This window comes from Arabidopsis thaliana, chromosome 4 (genome assembly GCF_000001735.4).
Source record: "Arabidopsis thaliana chromosome 4, partial sequence".
Lineage (NCBI taxonomy): Eukaryota > Viridiplantae > Streptophyta > Magnoliopsida > Brassicales > Brassicaceae > Arabidopsis > Arabidopsis thaliana.
In genome coordinates this window covers 16,646,779-16,667,806 of record NC_003075.7, presented here as the reverse complement: position 1 = coordinate 16,667,806, position 21,028 = coordinate 16,646,779, and the positions used below count along the sequence as shown (strand labels likewise).

At 35.9% G+C, this 21,028-nt stretch overlaps 5 protein-coding genes and 1 non-coding gene across 7 annotated transcripts; 3 read left to right on the top strand and 3 right to left on the bottom strand.

Moving 5' to 3' along the window:
- The first annotated feature begins 85 nt into the window (after nucleotides 1-85).
- Nucleotides 86-3,083, top strand: APX3 (ascorbate peroxidase 3). Its single transcript, NM_119666.4, has 9 exons — nucleotides 86-378; nucleotides 530-654; nucleotides 819-868; nucleotides 1,415-1,480; nucleotides 1,569-1,617; nucleotides 1,731-1,813; nucleotides 1,897-1,976; nucleotides 2,121-2,223; nucleotides 2,606-3,083. Exons 1-9 carry the CDS (start codon nucleotides 266-268, stop codon nucleotides 2,798-2,800), a joined length of 864 nt encoding a protein of 287 aa, NP_195226.1. The 5' UTR covers nucleotides 86-265; the 3' UTR covers nucleotides 2,801-3,083.
- Nucleotides 3,084-5,257: 2,174 nt separating this feature from the next.
- MYB32 (myb domain protein 32) lies at nucleotides 5,258-6,706 on the top strand. The gene is made up of 2 exons (NM_119665.3): nucleotides 5,258-5,780; nucleotides 5,876-6,706. The coding sequence occupies exons 1-2, from the start codon at nucleotides 5,518-5,520 to the stop codon at nucleotides 6,435-6,437; spliced, it is 825 nt and encodes a 274-aa protein (NP_195225.1). The 5' UTR covers nucleotides 5,258-5,517; the 3' UTR covers nucleotides 6,438-6,706.
- Nucleotides 6,707-8,320: 1,614 nt separating this feature from the next.
- On the top strand, nucleotides 8,321-11,185 carry SLP2 (subtilisin-like serine protease 2). Its single transcript, NM_119664.3, has one exon. The coding sequence runs from the start codon at nucleotides 8,584-8,586 to the stop codon at nucleotides 10,876-10,878; it is 2,295 nt and encodes a 764-aa protein (NP_567972.1). The 5' UTR covers nucleotides 8,321-8,583; the 3' UTR covers nucleotides 10,879-11,185.
- A 1,262-nt stretch (nucleotides 11,186-12,447) lies between these two features.
- Nucleotides 12,448-12,521, bottom strand: AT4G34975. The gene has a single exon. It is a non-coding gene; the product is annotated as a tRNA-Thr (tRNA).
- A 330-nt stretch (nucleotides 12,522-12,851) lies between these two features.
- On the bottom strand, nucleotides 12,852-14,103 carry ADF9 (actin depolymerizing factor 9). Its single transcript, NM_119663.4, has 3 exons — nucleotides 14,009-14,103; nucleotides 13,665-13,924; nucleotides 12,852-13,364 (listed from the first exon to the last, which is right to left on the bottom strand). Exons 1-3 carry the CDS (start codon nucleotides 14,021-14,023, stop codon nucleotides 13,214-13,216), a joined length of 426 nt encoding a protein of 141 aa, NP_195223.2. The 5' UTR covers nucleotides 14,024-14,103; the 3' UTR covers nucleotides 12,852-13,213.
- A 2,674-nt stretch (nucleotides 14,104-16,777) lies between these two features.
- Nucleotides 16,778-19,279, bottom strand: AT4G34960 (Cyclophilin-like peptidyl-prolyl cis-trans isomerase family protein). Of its 2 annotated transcripts, none has more exons than NM_001342312.1 (6): nucleotides 18,844-19,279; nucleotides 18,288-18,369; nucleotides 18,092-18,139; nucleotides 17,796-18,002; nucleotides 17,414-17,666; nucleotides 16,778-17,323 (listed from the first exon to the last, which is right to left on the bottom strand). In NM_001342312.1, the coding sequence occupies exons 1-5, from the start codon at nucleotides 18,940-18,942 to the stop codon at nucleotides 17,587-17,589; spliced, it is 516 nt and encodes a 171-aa protein (NP_001328824.1). In that variant the 5' UTR covers nucleotides 18,943-19,279; the 3' UTR covers nucleotides 16,778-17,323; nucleotides 17,414-17,586. The 2 variants fall into 2 exon arrangements, with proteins under 2 accessions (NP_001328824.1, NP_195222.1); NM_119662.4 differs by having other exon boundaries at nucleotides 17,591-17,666.
- Between the last annotated feature and the right edge of the window lie 1,749 nt (nucleotides 19,280-21,028).

Here is a 21,028-nt window from a genome sequence, read left to right as displayed (position 1 = left end):
TGTGCCGTTTTTTGTGTAACAAAATGACATGCAAGTCACGTGCCAACAATCGTATCTAAAAAGCCAATGAGGTCCACCGAAAGATGTGGCTGAGGAAAACAGGAGATAACTGACACCGCCCATTCAAATCCCGTTTCTCATTGGGTGGTTTTATCTCTTTGGCCCAAATTTCGGTGTAACCAAAAAAAATCTTCACACACATCCTTGACCATTTTCTTGTTCATCGCTCTCTTTCTTCTTCACAAATCCTAAACGAGTAGGAGCTATGGCTGCACCGATTGTTGATGCGGAGTACTTGAAAGAGATCACTAAGGCTCGCCGTGAGCTCCGTTCTCTCATCGCGAACAAGAACTGTGCTCCTATCATGCTCCGATTGGCGTAAGTTTTCGATTTCCTTGGTTTTTCGTCGAGTTGACTGTTACAGATTTCGTTTATTCATGTGGAGATCGTTCGATTGTAGTTAGGCTGTAGAATCGATTTTGTTTGTTTTTGAATGTTGAAATGTTTGTATCATCTGGTTTTTATGAAGATGGCACGATGCTGGAACCTATGATGCTCAATCGAAGACCGGTGGACCTAATGGCTCTATCAGGAACGAAGAAGAGCACACTCATGGTGCCAACAGTGGTTTGAAGATCGCTCTCGATCTCTGTGGTAGGATTTTGATTTAGTTTTTGTAGATTCACTTTCTGGATAATTTCATGCGATGTATCCGTTTTATGTTGTGGTTTAAGAACACTGTTCAAAATAATTACATTATGCTTTTGGAAATGGACTTTGTATCGCTTAATTATGAGATCCTATCTTTGATGTTTCAGAGGGCGTGAAAGCTAAGCATCCCAAAATCACATACGCAGACCTGTATCAGGTGAGTTAAGGCTGTGAGAGAAATCTTTTTGATGTCCTTGTTGCTTTTTCTGCACATTTGTTTTTCAAAGTTCGCTGGAACTGTATTCGGCTTGTGTCATTACCTCGTCCCAGGTTTGAGCTTGTTGTTTAGGAGACTTAGTTGATAGTTGAGCAGCTGTGTAAATATGGTTTCAGTTGTAATTTGTTTCAGGAGATGTTACTGATTGTGATTTGGTTTACAAAAATCATAGATTGACTATGTTGTTCAACTAGAACTTTTATCTCTTGCAGTAATAGCTAAATTCAAGTAAAATATACACTGAATGAATTCAAACGACCAAGAAGGAAACTGTAATGTAATGTCAATCTGTTTCCATCCTAAGTCACATGTCTGTCGTCTGTACCTATAACCTGTCTCTACGACTGTTTGTATTGCCGTTTCTCCATTTTATATTTGGTCTTACAAGGTCGAGGCTTTATTTATGAATTCCCAATAGAAGTGTACCAGTTTAATGGCAATTAAGTTTTGGGTATGAATTATTTACTTTTAAGTGTTTTGTTTCAGCTTGCTGGTGTGGTAGCAGTTGAGGTTACTGGTGGACCTGACATCGTGTTCGTTCCCGGGAGAAAGGTATACTTTCTCATCTCTTGAGACATTATAACAGCTTATCAGTTTAACACTAAAGCAAACATAATTACTGTATGTTTCTTCTTGATAGGATTCAAATGTCTGCCCCAAGGAAGGAAGACTTCCTGATGCCAAACAAGGTACACTAAATTCTTGTATCAATTATAACAAACTTTTCATGTTTTCTACTGATAATCTTGTTTTGGAATTGGAAGATTTTTTCTATGAATTCACATTGTTTATATCTCTGTAGGTTTCCAACATCTCAGAGATGTCTTCTACCGCATGGGACTATCTGATAAGGATATTGTGGCACTCTCAGGGGGTCATACTCTGGTAAATTCATTGGTCACTTACTTAACTTCCGTTGTTTTTGAACAAATATGCTTGTTGTGCTTATGACCACATTGGGTGTTTAGGGAAGGGCTCACCCGGAGAGGTCAGGCTTTGATGGACCATGGACCCAAGAGCCGCTGAAGTTTGACAACTCCTACTTCGTGTAATTTTCATTTCTTTATCCTCAGAGATTTTCTTTGTGCATTTTTTTAATCTTTTCTGTTTGTGTCTCCAAGAAATAAAAGCAGCAAACAGATACTTTTTTACATGATCGGTTATCCATGATTATTTACTGTTTTGGTACCAGGGAACTGCTGAAAGGAGAATCAGAGGGCTTGTTGAAACTTCCAACTGACAAGACCTTATTGGAAGACCCGGAGTTCCGTCGTCTTGTTGAGCTTTATGCAAAGGTATAATATACTGGAGATCTTCTCTGCCTCTTTGCCATTTGTTTCTTGCGTTGCTATAATAACCATTGGAACATAACTCGATTTCCTTTATTGGTTTCACATTTTCACTGAATCCACAAGCACACACACTGAATCACAAACCAAATTATCTAGGGTTTTGTTCTAGAGAACCCCACGGATCCTTATCGCCTTTATAGTTGCTGATGTTGCAAAATGATAAAATGAACACTCTTACTACTATCAGTGAGAACTGTAATATTAGCTTTTTGTTAGAACCGTAAACAGAAATTCCTATGGTTCTTTATGATTTCCTTGCTTAATTAAGTTTCAATAAGATAAGAAAGTGTTGTTATGTGTTGACAAGTTCAGTTTGTGGTGGCAGGATGAAGATGCATTCTTCAGAGACTACGCGGAATCGCACAAGAAACTCTCTGAGCTTGGTTTCAACCCAAACTCCTCAGCAGGCAAAGCAGTTGCAGACAGCACGATTCTGGCACAGAGTGCGTTCGGGGTTGCAGTTGCTGCTGCGGTTGTGGCATTTGGTTACTTTTACGAGATCCGGAAGAGGATGAAGTAAACGAAATAGGAAGTAAAACACGAAGCAACGATGCTCTTATTTGGGTATTAAAGAAACTATTAATCGTCTATCGAATCTATTTTGCTGCTACAAGATTCTAAACTCTTTGAATCCACGATTCTACTGTTTAGTAGTAAAAAAGTTAAAAAGTCAATATTTTGGGTCCGTGATTCATTTTTGCGATATTTGTTCATTGCAATGTTCGTTTCACTTATTAATTAGTACCAAAGAAAAAGAAAAAAGAAAGAAACAAAGATCGGTCGATATCTACCAAAGTGGGGACATAACCTGAAACTTGACCTAACCTGGTAGTGGTAGGTTTAGTTAGGTAGGAAACTTCTACTAAGAAATTAAAATTAAATTTTTTTTTGCTTTCGTATTTTCATTAAAGAAGATAATATATGATGTTGGTTGCCAGTTACCTAAATATAGGCTCGGGATGACATGTAATGGACGCAAAGTAGCAAATAGCTTTATTCAAGTTGACATAAAAGAATTGTTGTTACGTAAAAGAAGTGTACTGTATTTTAACAGAATGTGAAATCACCTAACAATAACTTATATAAGAAACTAAAAGAAAGAAACGCATGTCTTCTAAATTTGGCAAGAACGAAGGTTTTGTAACTTGTAAGTAGTTTAAATAAATAAACCATACATTTTTAATAATTAGGAAATATATGTTACATGTTGCACTTTGTATACATTCTAAAAGTCGTATAATGTACCTATTTTTTTAAGATTTGTTTGGTGTGTGTGTAGATAACAAATCACATGTCAATTCTATCCCATTTCTATTTTCTTCGTTATTAAATATACAAATATGTCGGTAGGAGTTCAGAGTAAATGTACACCATGAAATCTACCAAACTCTTTTAAGATTGTCTTTCAGGTATCAAACAAACTTTCACCAATAAAGCTTTTTCCCTTTTCCAAATAAAGAACTCCAAACAAGAATAAAAACCACAATCATTATTCGATATGTTTTTATCGATACTTATTTCAAAATATCCCCTTACCTATTTACAAAAGCATTTCACGAATGTTTTTCTTAGAGTCGTCGTATTTTCATATATACTGATATTAGCTTAATTAGCTCGTGATGACAGCAAAATTCTTGAATATTTTGTAGGCCATGGTCTTTGTAACTTGTCAAGAACATAGATACGTCGGATAAATTCATAGATATCAATTCAAATGATAAGCTAGCTTACGAAAAGCGTTTCTCAAGAAACTATGATTTTTTTCTAAGAATTAGTTGGTCGTTACGATAAATAAGAAACCTTGAATTGATGGAAAAGAAGATAAGGAATTAATTAAGAGATTGGTAAAATGGTAGTTGAGAAAGTAAAAAGGTCACGTGTTAGGGCAAATCATTAATGGAAGAAGGAGAAAGCAGGTAGAAATGCACTCTCCATTTTCATTACATTACAAACTCCACGTGAGGTTTCACCGATTGTAGGAACTCCTGATTTTGTGTTAATTACTCACAAGTAATTATCATATAGCGCGTAGCTAAATATTAGTATAGGATGTAGGTTTTACTTATATAATGCTATATCTCACTACTTTGGTGAAGAGAAAATGGATATTAAAATTTAAACGGTTGATACATTATCTGAATAGTTCTTATATATACGAAACGATTTGTTGAGATATGTTTTAACACTTCTTAAAGGAAGTAGGATAAAGTGGAAGGTCACGAACCACTCCCCATATTGCAGCCAAATCTACACCAAACCGTACCCAAAAATGAAATTAACTTTCCCTCAAAACCAACCTTGTTTGTGTCTTCTAGATTAATCCTCCAAACTTTTGATTAACCAAAAAAATTATCAAACTAACATGTTCTCCTTTTTTCTTTAGAAATTCTAACGAATTTATCTTTATACTGATTTGAATATACTTAATTTGGTCATTTGGATGCCCTTTACAACCTCCTTACCAAACTCACTATGGCAAATATATACTATTTTCCATTGTAACATAAATGTCCATAATTTGAATTAAATTCGTTGCAGTACGAAACCATCCAACTTTGTCCAAAAACAAAATCCTTATAACTATTTACTTTAATGTAAATATATCCTCTACTTTTGTTTTTACAACCCTAGCTCAAACAAATTTATTATTTGCGATATAAAATCATATCGAACAAACTCGATGATTTTTTTTTTCTTACGTTATTAATGAAACTAAAATATAGAAAAAAACAAGATGAACCAAATTTTCACCTATCTAACTACTTAAATATAATATGATTAAATTTGGTAAAGTTTGAAAAGTTTCTTTAGGAAATGTGAAATATTGATCACAGTTTCTATTGCTAAAATCACCAACAAAACGCATGTCGCCATTCATAATTATGGTTTCACACCTACAACTAGGCTAATAAGTAAATAAGTAGACAACTAGACTCAGGTTTGAAAAAACCATAAAAGCCATATAGCGTTTTCTCATTGAAACTGCGAACACGATCGTGTGAATGTTGCAGTTTCTAGTTTTGATACAAACAAACAAAAACACAATTTAATCTTAGATTAAAAAGAAAAAAGAGAACGGAGCCCACTAGCCACTCCTTCAAACGTGTCTTACCAACTCTCTTCTAGAAACAAATTAGGCTTCACCTTCCTCTTCCAACCTCTCTCTCTCTCTCTCTTTCTCAAACCGTCTCTCCATAAAGCCCTAATTTCTTCATCACAAGAATCAGAAGAAGAAAGATGGGAAGGTCTCCTTGCTGTGAGAAAGACCACACAAACAAAGGAGCTTGGACTAAGGAAGAAGACGATAAGCTCATCTCTTACATCAAAGCTCACGGTGAAGGTTGTTGGCGTTCTCTTCCTAGATCCGCCGGTCTTCAACGTTGCGGAAAAAGCTGTCGTCTCCGATGGATTAACTATCTCCGACCTGATCTCAAGAGGGGTAACTTCACCCTCGAAGAAGATGATCTCATCATCAAACTACATAGCCTTCTCGGTAACAAGTGAGTCACAAAACAACTCCTCTGTTTTTTTTACTATCCTCTGTTATGTTAAAAAGCTCTGTTTTTTAAACTCTGTTTTTTTTTTCTTCTATCAGGTGGTCTCTTATTGCGACGAGATTACCAGGAAGAACAGATAACGAGATTAAGAATTACTGGAACACACATGTTAAGAGGAAGCTATTAAGAAAAGGGATTGATCCGGCGACTCATCGACCTATCAACGAGACCAAAACTTCTCAAGATTCGTCTGATTCTAGTAAAACAGAGGACCCTCTTGTCAAGATTCTCTCTTTTGGTCCTCAGCTGGAGAAAATAGCAAATTTCGGGGACGAGAGAATTCAAAAGAGAGTTGAGTACTCAGTTGTTGAAGAAAGATGTCTGGACTTGAATCTTGAGCTTAGGATCAGTCCACCATGGCAAGACAAGCTCCATGATGAGAGGAACCTAAGGTTTGGGAGAGTGAAGTATAGGTGCAGTGCGTGCCGTTTTGGATTCGGGAACGGCAAGGAGTGTAGCTGTAATAATGTGAAATGTCAAACAGAGGACAGTAGTAGCAGCAGTTATTCTTCAACCGACATTAGTAGTAGCATTGGTTATGACTTCTTGGGTCTAAACAACACTAGGGTTTTGGATTTTAGCACTTTGGAAATGAAATGAAATGAAATACTATATTAATCAATTTATAGCTGTGAATTGTGATATAAAAGCTATTAACAGACTCGTTCATGGTTCTCAACTTTTCTAATAACTAGTAATTTTATTCATATCATAGTTGTTAGGATCTGTCGTCATATTTGATAATCTACTAAAAAGATGCGAAAATGTTCGCCATTTGTAAGTGTCGCATGGGTGTAATGCTTTGCTGACAAGACATATGCATTCAAATTCGATCCTTGGTATATTTCTAGAATTTTACTCGATAATCCAACCAATGTTTGACAAATGTATGTCGATGGTTATTCCCAAGAGATTGGACATATCAATGAAGTGGATAAGCTGTGTAAGGATGAGAAGCGTGAGAACGATTGAAAGTGTACATGTTTTCTATTCATTGCAACCTTTTGGCATATTTCGTTTGATTATTTTTAGTACTAATTCAAAGCATTCACTGTGTTGGTAAAATGTCTTTATCACATTAATGTGTTGTTCACTATATTAAACAAAAGTCACTCACCTTATTTCCAAAACTATACAAATATATACATATAAGAACTTAACTAGTGTGGTTTGGTTTTTTCCAAATGTTTGTTTATGTAAAACAACGGACATCAACCTAAAACTTTGGAGTTTAGTTTAGTATCAGGCTAGTGGGCATAATTAGGTTCTTCTACATGTGATAGTGTTAAAGATACGAAATTTCAAGAAATGTATATTGAGACATATATCAAAGATTGAACGATATCAAAATAGATATATGAGTTATATTGCTTTGACCTACTTGATGGATATTTTCATATATAATAAAGTGCAAAATGTAAACTCAAGATTAGGATAACCTATATGAGCAACAAAATATGGAGAGGAATTCTGTAAACAGTCCGAATTAGCTTTCAATGTATAGTTTGTACTTAAATTTTGGTGACGCCTACTAAACAGTAAACACACCATAAATCGACACAAACTACCTGTAAGCTTTTACTGACTATCAAATTAATTCAAATAGATTTGAACCGCAAATCAGAATGATGTAAGTAAGCTAGAACTCAAAACGAATAAAACAAATCATACAAGTTGACTTCTGCATGATATACAAAACTTGGTTGAAGTCCAAAACAATAAATTCAGCCTATCAAAATAAATGGCCTAGTATGAGTAGCCCAATGCATCAAATGGGCTTTTCAACATTGGGATATGCGACTGGGTTGGTGGCATGCCCATCTGTGTAAAACCTATATTATCCTAATCTCTGAGAAACATAAAATAGTATTTTCATCAGAAGTTGAAATTATAGCCGTTGTAAGCTCATATAATGGACGAATATAGTAATATTGAGAATCACTAAAAGTCTCTGTTCCGTCGCTTTTATTGTCCAATTGCAGTGACTCAGATTCTCTGCTCAACTCTCCGCTCCTCCACCATAAAAGAGATAAACAAAAAGCCTACTAATACTTAAAAAGCCTACTAATCTACTATATGATTAGTTTTTGATTACTAGTAATTGTGTTGACAAAATCAACATGTTAATAGTAAACAGAGGATGTGATGAGTTTACGATTAGAGGGTGTTGATTGTTTTAAGAGAAACTAATCGACCGTTATGAATGGATCGTATTATATAGTTATGATGATCTCACTTGCATGTGAACGATCACACTTTTCCTGGTGATGAAAGGTAACTTCCGCAGTTCCGATGTTTACTTTTCTCTAACCAAAATTGTATAAAAATGAATAAAATACATTGAATCCTACAAAGCGATGACTCATTCTTGCAGTATCTCCGTAAAACGCTGTCGTTTCATTAATATCACTGTCCACGACCACAAAGACCACCTATCTCATTCGCTAATGAAATTTCCGTTATCTTACAAACAAATGAAATTTATCAAAATTGTTTTCTCTCACTTGTGTTAATCAGACAACTATATTATTGCCCAGAATCATACAAGCGACATAGTACTAGGAATATTTTCGCAGAAGAAATATCCAAAGTTGATGATTTATCTGAGTAAACTAACAATTATAAAAGTTATTAATCAAAAATGAAAAAAAGAAGTAAAGAATGATATTTTCCTTTATAATTATGAGAGCACCAATGTCATGTCGGTAAAACTCCCCCCACTCACTTCACTCGCTCCACTCCTTCAATGGCTTCCTCCACCATCGTTCTTCTTCTCTTCCTCTCTTTTCCGTTTATCTCTTTCGCAGCTTCTCAGGCCGCGAAGACTTTCATTTTCCGTATCGATGGTGGATCTATGCCTTCTATTTTCCCGACGCACTACCATTGGTATAGCACCGAGTTCGCCGAAGAATCTCGAATCGTCCATGTTTACCACACAGTCTTCCATGGTTTCTCCGCCGTTGTTACTCCAGATGAAGCAGATAATCTCCGTAACCACCCAGCAGTTCTTGCTGTTTTCGAAGACCGACGTCGAGAGCTTCACACCACACGTTCTCCTCAATTTCTTGGTTTACAAAACCAAAAAGGACTATGGTCAGAATCTGATTACGGATCAGACGTAATCATTGGCGTTTTTGACACCGGAATTTGGCCGGAGCGGAGGAGTTTCTCAGATCTTAACCTCGGTCCAATTCCAAAAAGGTGGAGAGGCGTTTGCGAATCCGGAGCCAGATTCAGTCCTCGGAACTGTAACCGTAAAATTATCGGAGCAAGATTCTTCGCTAAGGGACAACAAGCCGCTGTAATCGGAGGAATCAACAAAACCGTTGAGTTTCTATCTCCTCGTGACGCCGATGGACACGGTACTCACACTTCCTCAACCGCCGCTGGCCGTCACGCTTTTAAAGCGAGTATGTCCGGTTACGCCTCCGGTGTAGCCAAAGGTGTTGCTCCAAAAGCTCGTATCGCCGCCTACAAAGTCTGTTGGAAAGATTCCGGTTGTCTCGATTCCGATATTCTCGCCGCCTTTGATGCCGCTGTTAGAGACGGTGTCGACGTTATATCGATCTCAATCGGTGGTGGAGACGGGATTACTTCGCCGTATTACCTCGATCCAATCGCTATAGGCTCGTACGGCGCCGCGTCGAAAGGAATCTTCGTCTCTTCCTCTGCCGGAAACGAAGGACCTAACGGTATGTCAGTTACGAACCTCGCGCCGTGGGTAACCACCGTTGGTGCTAGTACAATCGATCGGAATTTCCCAGCGGATGCTATTCTCGGCGACGGACATCGTCTCAGAGGAGTGTCTCTTTACGCTGGAGTACCTTTAAACGGTCGTATGTTTCCGGTGGTTTATCCCGGTAAATCGGGAATGTCATCAGCGTCTCTATGTATGGAGAACACGCTTGATCCGAAGCAAGTGAGGGGTAAAATAGTAATCTGCGATAGAGGAAGCAGTCCACGCGTAGCCAAAGGATTGGTTGTGAAGAAAGCAGGTGGTGTCGGAATGATTCTCGCTAATGGAGCATCTAACGGTGAAGGATTAGTCGGAGATGCTCATCTTATTCCAGCCTGTGCCGTTGGATCAAACGAAGGAGATAGAATCAAAGCATATGCTTCTTCACATCCGAATCCAATTGCTTCAATTGATTTCAGAGGAACTATAGTTGGGATTAAACCGGCTCCGGTTATTGCTTCTTTCTCCGGTAGAGGACCAAACGGTTTAAGCCCGGAGATTCTTAAACCGGATTTGATTGCTCCCGGAGTTAACATCCTCGCCGCATGGACAGACGCTGTTGGACCTACAGGTTTGCCGTCAGATCCAAGGAAAACGGAATTCAACATTCTCTCCGGTACTTCAATGGCATGTCCTCACGTTAGTGGTGCGGCGGCGCTTCTCAAATCCGCTCATCCAGATTGGAGCCCTGCCGTGATACGATCGGCAATGATGACAACGACTAACCTCGTCGATAACTCTAACCGCTCGTTGATCGATGAATCCACCGGGAAATCGGCTACGCCTTATGATTACGGGTCGGGTCATTTAAATTTGGGCCGGGCTATGAATCCGGGTCTTGTCTACGATATAACTAATGATGATTACATTACGTTTCTTTGCTCCATCGGGTACGGACCAAAGACGATCCAAGTGATAACAAGAACACCGGTGAGATGTCCGACGACCAGGAAACCGTCTCCCGGGAATTTGAATTATCCTTCGATCACGGCGGTGTTTCCTACTAATAGAAGAGGATTGGTGAGTAAAACTGTTATAAGGACGGCGACGAATGTCGGGCAGGCTGAGGCGGTTTATCGGGCGAGGATAGAGTCGCCGAGAGGAGTGACGGTGACAGTGAAACCACCTAGGCTTGTGTTTACTTCGGCCGTTAAGAGACGGAGCTATGCGGTTACAGTGACGGTTAATACAAGGAATGTTGTGTTGGGAGAAACAGGTGCTGTGTTTGGGTCAGTCACGTGGTTTGATGGTGGGAAACACGTGGTTCGGAGCCCCATCGTGGTGACCCAAATGGATACGTTGTGATTCCGGGTCGGGTTTGGGATGATCATGCGGTCATGACTCATGATCGTAAACCCTTTATGTGGTGTAGCAATAACTGTAGAATTTTGAGTTAGTTGGCTTTTATTTATAATCTTAATTATGTTCTGTGTTTTTCTTATTCCTAATGAGATTTTATCCTATCTTTTATCTATAGTTAAGCAAAATGAGAGGAAACAATGTTTAATACTTGTATTCATTATAAAAAAGAAATTATGAAGGCAAAAAAATAGAAGTTGAAAGATCAATGATGTACAAATTTTATGGAATCATTGCATTAGAACGATTTAAGACCCCAGATGATATAAAGACAACATAATGATAGAAGATGATTGATTTCGACATGGGAAACAGAGATGATTGATCTGAGCAAAGTGGCATTCATAACTATGGTCCATGGATACTTTGACGTTTATTTGAGTTCCCACCTAAAAAATATTATAAGCAGTAAAACAATAAGCAGTGAGGACCCATTTCTTTACTTGGGTTCATTAATATCTATAAATAGATTCTGTAGCGTCTAGTAAAAATGATAGGCCGTATATAGCTACACCATGTAAAAGATTCAAGTACTTAAGCAACTCATATTTTGAGTTAGGGAAAATGAATTTGGTAAGTTCATTGTTTATATTATGATTTAGTGATTAGCATGCTCTATACATGGTCATTACTCATTAGTAACTAAGTAGTATATCGTAAATTTCATGTGAAAGTTGGTCCAAGAAATGGTAACAATTGGTGAAGTTCATTAACCTTGCGTGAGCAAACAAAGGGATGTGAAAGAGGGGTTGAAAGGCACACACATGTCGGAATGGAACCTAATTCTGTAGTCAATAAATGGAAATTTCGTTTCAATAAATTTCACATGCCAATATGAGCATCCAACTAACCATTTGATATTTATGGTCATACAAATATTCAGATTTCTCAGAAGCGGAGTTACCCATGCATAATTTAGTACTATGAAATTTTCAGAAATCACGAAAATTAGTCTGAATTTGGGTTGGTGGTTTCCTAGTTGTGAAATTGAAAAACCTGACCAAGTGTGGATTTATAGAAGATAACAAAAATCAAGTTCTTTGTGGGACGAAGATTGAAAGTTTCGTGGACCTTATATGGGTCCAATGTGACAGGCCAGCGGTATCAACAAAATTATTATTGATATATAAAGTGTAACCCTTTTCAACCGTAAAAGTTGTAAGCTTTTATAAAAGGGGTTCGTTCTTCGACATTGCATCTACTAATAGTTGCTTATCAATGTAATTAAATCTGCTAAAAGTACAATTAGATTGAAACTTTAACTTGTTATAAAATATTATATTTACAAAAAAGTTGTGTCTCAACTAAAATAGGGAAGCTACTAAAGTTTGCAAAAAATGTAAATGATGGGGCACATGAAATGTTGATTTTTTGTTTTCGTCAAGTGGCACATGAAATGTTGAATTGAGATTTAAAGATTTCGAAGTTAAATGTCTCCCATCAATAAACGTACAATTTCATCATTTCGAGGTTAATGTGGGTGGGTCCCACCAAAACGAGATGCAAAATTAATTCTGCTTTCGTTGAGAGTTGAACTCAAGACCTCCCGCTTACTAAACGGGTGCTCTAACCAACTGAGCTACGAGAGCCTTTCTGTTGAGCTAGTAGAATTCTATATAATTAAATAGATACTAGAAAAGGTTTTTGGGCTGAGTTGGGTTTTAGTTTTAGTAATTATTGGGCCTAGACTCAAGTGAGTGTAGTTCATATACAAATGTGTAGACCGGTCCAACTATTTTATGTTTCATTGCCTCGTCACAAAAATTCAATTTGAGAATTGAAAGATTTGGATCATGGGACGTGGGCTTGTAGATGAACAATACAATTTGAGTTGTTTAAGATCTATTTCTCAATTCCGATATTCAGCACAAGAACTAGACCCAACCCGAAAAACTTTTAGTAACTTTTACTATTTGATTTGATACTTAAATTTACTGATGCCTTGCTTGAACTGTCTTACAAAAATCAAAACTTTATCCTCATGCCTCAGTTCAAGTCAAACATATTAAAACTTTTTTCTTTTTATTAGCATTAGTGACAAAAAGAGACAAAATAACATTCAACATAGTTTTTAAAAAACTAAACAACAACAATTAAACTGAAACACTAATAATAGTTTAGTACTATTGTCAACAAAATAGAAGTAAATCATTTTGTTTGACAACCAAAGGGAAGAGGTTAAGCACTAAATAACATTAATAGATAATTAATTGCTGCTCATAAGTCATAACTGTTAAGAACAGCTAGTTACTGACGATATAACTCCAGTTATGTGTTGTGATCATTTGGCCCGGTCCTGGATTTTATCAAATCCCATCTCGGTTGGGTCGGTGGCTTGAAGCTCGTAGTGAACACCATCCAACACTCTTCTCAGTCCGCTCTTCGACGTCGCGTACATCATCTTCTCCCTTATCCTTGAAGCCTCCGGCGACCTATTCCAATAACAACCACATTATGGATTGATTAAGTTTCAGTGGTTTTACTAGTTTTTCGACTTAAGATATAAAGTAAACCATTTTTTAACCAAACAGAATCAATTATCTTGATTGGTTTTATTCGGTACGGTTATATTTGATCAAACCGGCCTTGGGTTAAAAAGCCTGGGCTTAGGACATCCAAATGACCATTTTATCCTTTGATGATCATCGAGTGAGACGATAGAACTATATGGTGGGAAAAGGGTAAAATCGACAATTCGAGAAATCGAAAAGACAAGAGATAGTGACACTAACCAAGTTATGAAGAAGATCTTGCTCATACGACAGTTATCGACGGTGACGTAATCGAAATCAAACACGGCGTAACGACAGTCATCCTCCGGCAAAGAAGCAGCGAGATCGTCGTAGCTCTCGCCGGCGGCACCAACCTTGTCGACGGTGACTTTCCGAGACTTCTCCTCGAGTTTGTAAACGACGTATCTATGCACTTTCTTCCATTTCATCTCCATGAACGATTTCTTGCAATCATCCGTCATCCACATACCACTCGTCGCCTATATACCAATCATCCAAAATATTTTCTTTTAGATTCATTAAATCAAAAGTGGAAAAAATAGAGAAAGTTTGTATATTGTTACCGTCTTCAAAGCCATAGTGAGCTAAGATGATGTCTTCTTGTTCTTTCGTTATATTTTGAGTGTAGAGAGCTTTTTGTTTTGCTGTGTGTGGTGTTGAGGAGATCAGTGTAGTTTGGTGGACTTATATAAAGAAGTGCTTAAATCATTGCCATTGAGTTTCTTTAATTATTACCAAATTACCAGCCCCTGAAATTGGAATTTGATGTGTAATATATAAAAGTTAACTTCATATATTTTTCTTTTTAAAATTAATTTTAGAACCTTTTTTTAGTGGTTATAGTTAAGAACAACCTATATATAGTTCTTTTTTATTCAGTAAAAAAAACAGTCATAAGAAGTACTACTAATTATTTCTTTTAAATTTGAATTTGTGTGGGGAATACCAAAGTAACTACTGATTGCTGGTAATTAATGTTTCCAGTGACTAATGAGAAAAAACAACTTGGGATGGAAAACTTATCATCATATATATGTTCAGAATTGGGAAAATCACCAATTAAAACTATATTAAGTGTTTTTAAAAATAAAATATTTTTCTTCTTTACCAAATTAACGTTTCAATTTGCTAGCTGTGTTTTTTCCCGTGCGTGTACCAATGTTATAATTACACAGTTACACTTGCTTTGTTTTATTCACATATAATTTAAAAATAGATAACAATTAAATACTACTATATGTATATAATTTTGTTTCTTAATATTGAATTTATTTTATTCAGAAAAGGTTAAATATTGCCAACAAACTTGCAAAATATCACTTAGTAAATTACTAGCATATATTGCTGAAGACATTAATCCTTTTCTGAAAAGAAATCTTTTAAACCTCAACATATTTTAAGAAATAATATAAAATATAATAATCTTAAAAGTTAACAACATTATAATCGAAAAACACATACTGTATATAGTTGTTTTACCACTTGGTTTAACGAATATTGTTTTCATGTTCTTACTAGTCTCTTAGATTAGACAATGCTAAGAAATCATAAACTTATCATGGAGCATTTGATATCGTTTTCGAATTTCTGTTTGAAGAGCCTAACCAAGGAAATTAACATACGGTTTAACTAAATTCATCACTAAACCATGCGAGTGGTCACCATCTTAGTTATCGTTTTCGTTTTTTTCTTTTTCAAGTTAACTATTATGCTGAGTTTAGAGAAGATTTAGCGAATATGAATTTGGGAGTTGCAGAAGATAAATCCGTCTTAAAAATAAAGTGGCAACGTTATTACTAATGAAGATGATTAAACAAGAATTGAATGATCCGAAGATGTGTAAACGGACAAAAATAGGACGCGATGAATCGAGTGAAGCTGGTCCCAAATAGTAGGATTGGATCCAATGCCAACATTCTCATTGATCTCTCCAATCTTGTGTTACTCAAAACTCAAGCGACCCTTTGCGTGGAAGCTAAGGAATGAAATTTCACTAGAGAATTTATAATATTATTGGATAATAAAATAAATTGGGTTGGAAAAACCTAACTTGAAAACGTCAATTATTTCTTGGGATGAACAACAAAAACGTTAAGCAATAGTTATAAACTTCATTTTAAGTTCCTAAACGAAAACTTCAAGTCTCTGATTTTCAATCTTATAATGACGCATTAGATGTGAGAGTCGAGCTCGAATTGACACTTCTATCGATTAAAAGATGTTGGTGTTGGTTTGGAAAAGGAAGAAGAAGATATTCATATGGCGACCATCAATAATTAGACGTCTAATTCACATTGTTTGATCAATTGAATATCAACCGTAATATTCTGTGCCGGTAAATAAAGGGTTCACCGAATATAACCTAAAGATACGTTGAAAGCCGCTACACAATTCCAAGAAGAATTTTGCAGTCCCAAAATCTTAGTCTTCCCATGAAACTGTCTAGTGCATGTATGGTTTACGTTGAGCAATTCAGACCATTAACTGTATCATGCCATACGTCTGCATGAATATATATATGTTTTGTTCAATGAAGTTATATAGATAAGATAGATTTTTGGATATTTTATGATGATATGCACATGAATATGAGTTTGCATGGACCCCTACCTGTCATTATTCGGGTGCAATTAAAATAGCCCAAACACTAAAATCTAAAGCTATGGAAGAATTATATGGGCGCATAAGGTCGACAGTACTAACACTTCCTGCTCCCCTTTGTTATCTCTAGAGATATAATATGTAATGTTTATAGGCTATCTATGAACTGAATATGAAATAATTGACTAGTGGTTTACAAATAGTTCTCAAGCTGGAAGAGATTGAGGGGACATAACCATGACTGTATACATATGTGGATAACAATAGCCCATGCACGAGTTTGATGAGGTGTAAGTAGATAATACCATTAGCATGTGTCGATATGTCTTATGATTTCTAATTGATTAATTTCTCTTTTGTAGTTTGTTATTGGGAGGATTTGTTTGTACATTTGGTGGCTTGTCTTCTAAAGTTGTTCAATAGTTAGGCTTTGACTTGTTCACAATACTTGTGTTCGTTTCTTCTTTGTATTCATCTCTTCTTTTATCACACCATCAATCCTATTCATTCATTTTTTTATTTTTTTTTGTTGCAATAGTTTCATTCTATATATCGAGTAATCCCAACCTTAAACTTGTGAAATTGTAGGTCTTGATTTGAGTGTAAAGAGGTTTAATTAGATATGTCAATATAATTATATTTTAACCCAACTAATAAAGGCATAATTCAGGAACAATTTTTTTTATTAAAAATGTTAATCAACGAATTTTTTTTTATTTTTTTTTTCTCCCGGAAAAGCGAGTAGAAGAATAGTAAGAACTAGTTGGCAAATTGTTTTGATACTTTTGGATGTTTATGTATGTCAGAATTGTATCATACGTAAGAGGTGAAAATAATGATAGAATGTATACAATAATTCAACTCATAATAAATATATCTACATAACTGAAGTAGAGTGAACTAAAAATCATATAAATAAAGTCTAGAAAAACCTCAAGTGAAAAGCTACAGATGCTTCCAGGCCCAGCTTTAAACACTAACTACAGTGACATTGCGTTCAGAATTCAGATCATCACATGTGCAAAACTATAAATAGAAAGAAAATACAGAGACAGAATCTCACAGGAACAGAACCAGATTTGTCGTAGTGCTGTGTATCTTAGGTTTGTCTTTGTCATCTCTCTTCATCCCATTTGTCTTTAGGGATCTCTCCAGAATCAGCAATCACAACTTTCTTCCTGGGTTTGCCACTGTAAGTTCCAGCTCCACCTTCAATGGCGAATACATTGTCCATTCCTTGTATCACCTTTCCCAACACCACATGTTCTCCTTCCAACCTGCAACACAGTTTTCACAATCATCAAAATTTACCTTTTACAAATTCAACACTGAAATCCACAAGATTATCTCATGTGTTTTGAATTCACGTGTTATTCTAGAGTACAATTCGAATGCATAATCTTGTCCATGGTGCATCAAGGTTCGATCCCAGAGGATAGTTACATGACTTTCCCAAGACCAAAAGTGAAACTGAGTGTGCCTGCCTTAAATTTGGAGTTCTTACACTCATTGTGCATGAGAGTTATTATGAGAGTAGAGCTTACCAGCTAGCCTTAACAGTAGTGATAAAGAACTGCGAGCCATTAGAATCCGGTCCTGTATTAGCCATTGCTACCATACCTACACATACAAAATTCATTTTCCTATGAACAACAAGTATACGTAAATTGCTTGCGCAAAATGCTCTAAAACCATTTTCCGGAACAATTCTTCAAAATTCATAAATTGGTAAAGTATGTATATGCGCACCTGCGTGTGAATGCTGTATCTTGAAATTTTCGTCAGGAAAGGTTCCACCATAGATTGAGTCACTACTTTTTCCATCACCATGGATAATGTCTCCTCCTTGGATTACAAATCCAGATATTATACGATGAAATGGTGTTCCCTTATAATGTAAAGGCTTTCCGCTTGAGGTTTTACCCTTCTCCCCTGTGCATAAAGCCCTGAAATTTTCTGCAAAAAGTAAAGAAATCTTACATTAGAAACTATTTAAAACAATTAACCAAATCCCGAGATTTGCATTCAAGATGCCAAAGACATACCTACAGTTTTGGGTACAACAGTGCCATATAGTCCGATAACAATCCTGCCTGCAGATTTCAATCACAGAAAGCGAAATCAACAGAAGTTGATGGAAGCTAATGGCAAAGAAGTGATCCCTAGAACACATAATTAAAGAACAGTTTGACTCCAAAAACATTTATTACATTAAAAAGCCAATATGTCAAGTCCATTTACCTAAGCGTTGGCCATCAATATCAACATCGAGAAAAACCCTGTTGGTGATTTCATGATCTTCAATTACTTGCTTCTCCTCATCCTAAGTATCAAGAGAGGAAGTAAATCAGGCGCAAACATACACAAGGCATATCACATTCTGCTGCTCCTCTATTAAACCTTCTCACTAACCAAGCAACCATAAATTCAACAAAGAGAAACCTAACAATAATATGTCAGACCCGGAAAATAGAAAGCTAACCCAAGTTCAACAATGTTATTCTGGTACAATAACCCAAAGTTCAAAACCATCATAAGAAGAATCTGACAAGCATTTGCCATGGAGCTTATAATGTGTGTGATACTCACTTAAACACTTTAATGTACTTGGAGATAAAATGTTGATTTGAATCAAAGTGAAACTACTACTAATAACCAAATCCAAAAAAACACTACTCAGAAAGTAACTCCACAAAAGGGTTCAAGAGAATCAGATCTTCTGAAGAAACACAAGAATTTGAGATCCACATGAAAATGTGACAAATAAGATGAAAACGGGTCGGAGAAAAAAGCTTACTTTTCCGGTGTTGAAGAGCGCGAAGACGAGGAAAATCGTTAGGGCAACGAGAAGAAGAAGACACCTGGGCTGTAGCAAAAACGAGATCTCTCTACGCATCTTTCCTTCTTCTTCTTCTTCCTTCTTAAGAATTCATCTCACACGCCAACAAAAACAGAACTCGATCTCAAAAAGAATGCGAAAAAGTCAGAAACTTTGACTCTTGTTAGATCTCTCTCTCTCTCTGTGTCTCTTTCTCTCGAGTTCTATGCCAATGGAATTCACTGAAAAACTTGTGTCCGGCGATTTGAGTAATCTTCGCGGCAATCAAAGTTCACTTACAGTCGAAATCGATCTCAATTGCAGTGTGTTTTTTCAGGTCTTCGTCGTAGATGATTCGTGTTTTGTTTTGTGATATGATAACGGGCCTAAATAACGGCTAATGGGCCATTATCTTATGCTGTTTTCAATTACTATTGAATCAAATATGGGCTTTTAATCACTGTTTCTAAATTTACGCAATTTTGTTTAGTTATATATTTTTGCGTTCCTTAGTAGGCTTTGATCTGAAGAAACAGATATCTGATATTCATTACTACTTTCTTAGTTTTCCTATTTTGTCGGCAAAATCATTATTTTGGTAGTTCAAACTTTTAGGTCTCTGGTTCAAATGTAAACTAAATTGACACTCGTGTGGCTGGTAGGTGAGATATTTTGTTAGAACATTGATTATGTTATTTCATTACTTACTGCGAAACAAATCTTGAGACATAAAATTGCACTTTGCAAAATTACAAATTGATGCGAGTGGCAAATGGCAATTTTTAGACAACTTAAATGCTGTCACTTAACTATGATTCCTTCGGACATTTAAATTTTAACTTATGTTTTTTAATCACGAAGTAGTAGGTCGTTTATCTTAATATCTCATGTTCAGGAATGAATTCGAGTATCAAGAATATTGCATATACGCACCCAACGTGTTTTTTATTAACCATCGCCAATAAAGTTACCACAAGCTTAGATAAATAGAAACACAAATCAATATATATATATACATTCGGATCCATTCCAAAAACTCGTTAAGAAAATAATTAAAGAGTGAATTTCAAAGTTATCTTTACAATAAGAAAATTCAAATCAATAAGAATATTTCAATAGTCTAGAGACATGTTTAGTCCCACTTTTAATTAAAGCGATAGTTACTCATTTCTTTTATGTTGTTTGCTACTAGTACATGCTATTATCTTTTTTATTTTATTAAATATTTTTGTCCTTCATTCTCAACCGTTGCCACATTTTCTTTGTTAATGATCATTATATTATTATTATGAAGTCGTTTTTGGAATCCTACAACATTAACATACACAAATGTCTTTTTGTGATACCATACAAATAATTTGTTTTTCTAAAACAAACAAAAAAATATCTTTTGTGATAAGCAAATTGTGAATCTGTGATAACCTCGCCCACAAATCATATCACTTATTCGACAATTTGTGATAATTTAGCCCACAATATTTATGCACTAGCTGATAGAAAGAAACATATCCTTATCACTCACTTACTGTATAAAATCCCGGATTGGCCCCATCAAATATACATCGCTCTTATCATTAACCACATCTGGCAAGTGGTTTAAGCTGTCAAATACAACACGACTTTGTTGAACATATTTTTGTTTCTCAATCTGTAATCCACCGACGTTCATTTTTTGGTTAATCTTTTGTCTGCTGATCTGATCATGTAAACCTGACGGAATCGAATAACATATATAACTCAATCTAATTATGCAATGCAAAACAATTATTTGTGAATAACTCATTTTTAACCCGTTGAAAGAAATGATGGTTTTTTAAAGATACATGCAACCTTTAATCTCCTTTATTCATGCGTGTCTGAATTTGTATCACAGGATAGAGTAACTTACGAATTTTCTTGGATTAGATTATTAGAACTTCATTTTGCCAAAGAAAATATTGCTTACATAATAATAAGGAGGCGGCTAAGGATAACATGAATTACAATCGCTATACAACACATAATTATTACACTTTTTGTTCTTCTTAAAAATAAATGTTATCCAGCTATATTTTCATCCAGCAAAGCCGTCAGGCGTTGTCGATAAGCTTCAAAAAAAGAACTGATGAAATTCCGAAATTCCTCCTCCATATTAGCGTACGTTACGTTTTATTTAATTTATTTT

Excerpts from the sequence above, each read along its gene's own strand:
- APX3 (NM_119666.4), top strand. The coding sequence starts at position 266 with ATGGCTGCACCGATTGTTGATGCGGAGTACTTGAAAGAGATCACTAAG. Across the intron at positions 379-529 it reads CCTATCATGCTCCGATTGGC|ATGGCACGATGCTGGAACCT; the intron begins GTAAGTTTTCGA and ends GTTTTTATGAAG. Across the intron at positions 2,224-2,605 it reads TTGTTGAGCTTTATGCAAAG|GATGAAGATGCATTCTTCAG; the intron begins GTATAATATACT and ends TTGTGGTGGCAG.
- MYB32 (NM_119665.3), top strand. The coding sequence starts at position 5,518 with ATGGGAAGGTCTCCTTGCTGTGAGAAAGACCACACAAACAAAGGAGCT. Across the intron at positions 5,781-5,875 it reads CATAGCCTTCTCGGTAACAA|GTGGTCTCTTATTGCGACGA; the intron begins GTGAGTCACAAA and ends TTCTTCTATCAG.
- SLP2 (NM_119664.3), top strand. The coding sequence starts at position 8,584 with ATGGCTTCCTCCACCATCGTTCTTCTTCTCTTCCTCTCTTTTCCGTTT.
- ADF9 (NM_119663.4), bottom strand. Across the intron at positions 13,365-13,664 it reads AAGATCTTCTTCATAACTTG|GTCGCCGGAGGCTTCAAGGA; the intron begins GTTAGTGTCACT and ends TTATTGGAATAG.
- AT4G34960 (NM_119662.4), bottom strand. The coding sequence starts at position 18,942 with ATGCGTAGAGAGATCTCGTTTTTGCTACAGCCCAGGTGTCTTCTTCTT. Across the intron at positions 18,003-18,091 it reads TGTTGTACCCAAAACTGTAG|AAAATTTCAGGGCTTTATGC; the intron begins GTATGTCTTTGG and ends TACTTTTTGCAG. Across the intron at positions 17,324-17,590 it reads ACTACTGTTAAGGCTAGCTG|GTTGGAAGGAGAACATGTGG; the intron begins GTAAGCTCTACT and ends ACTGTGTTGCAG.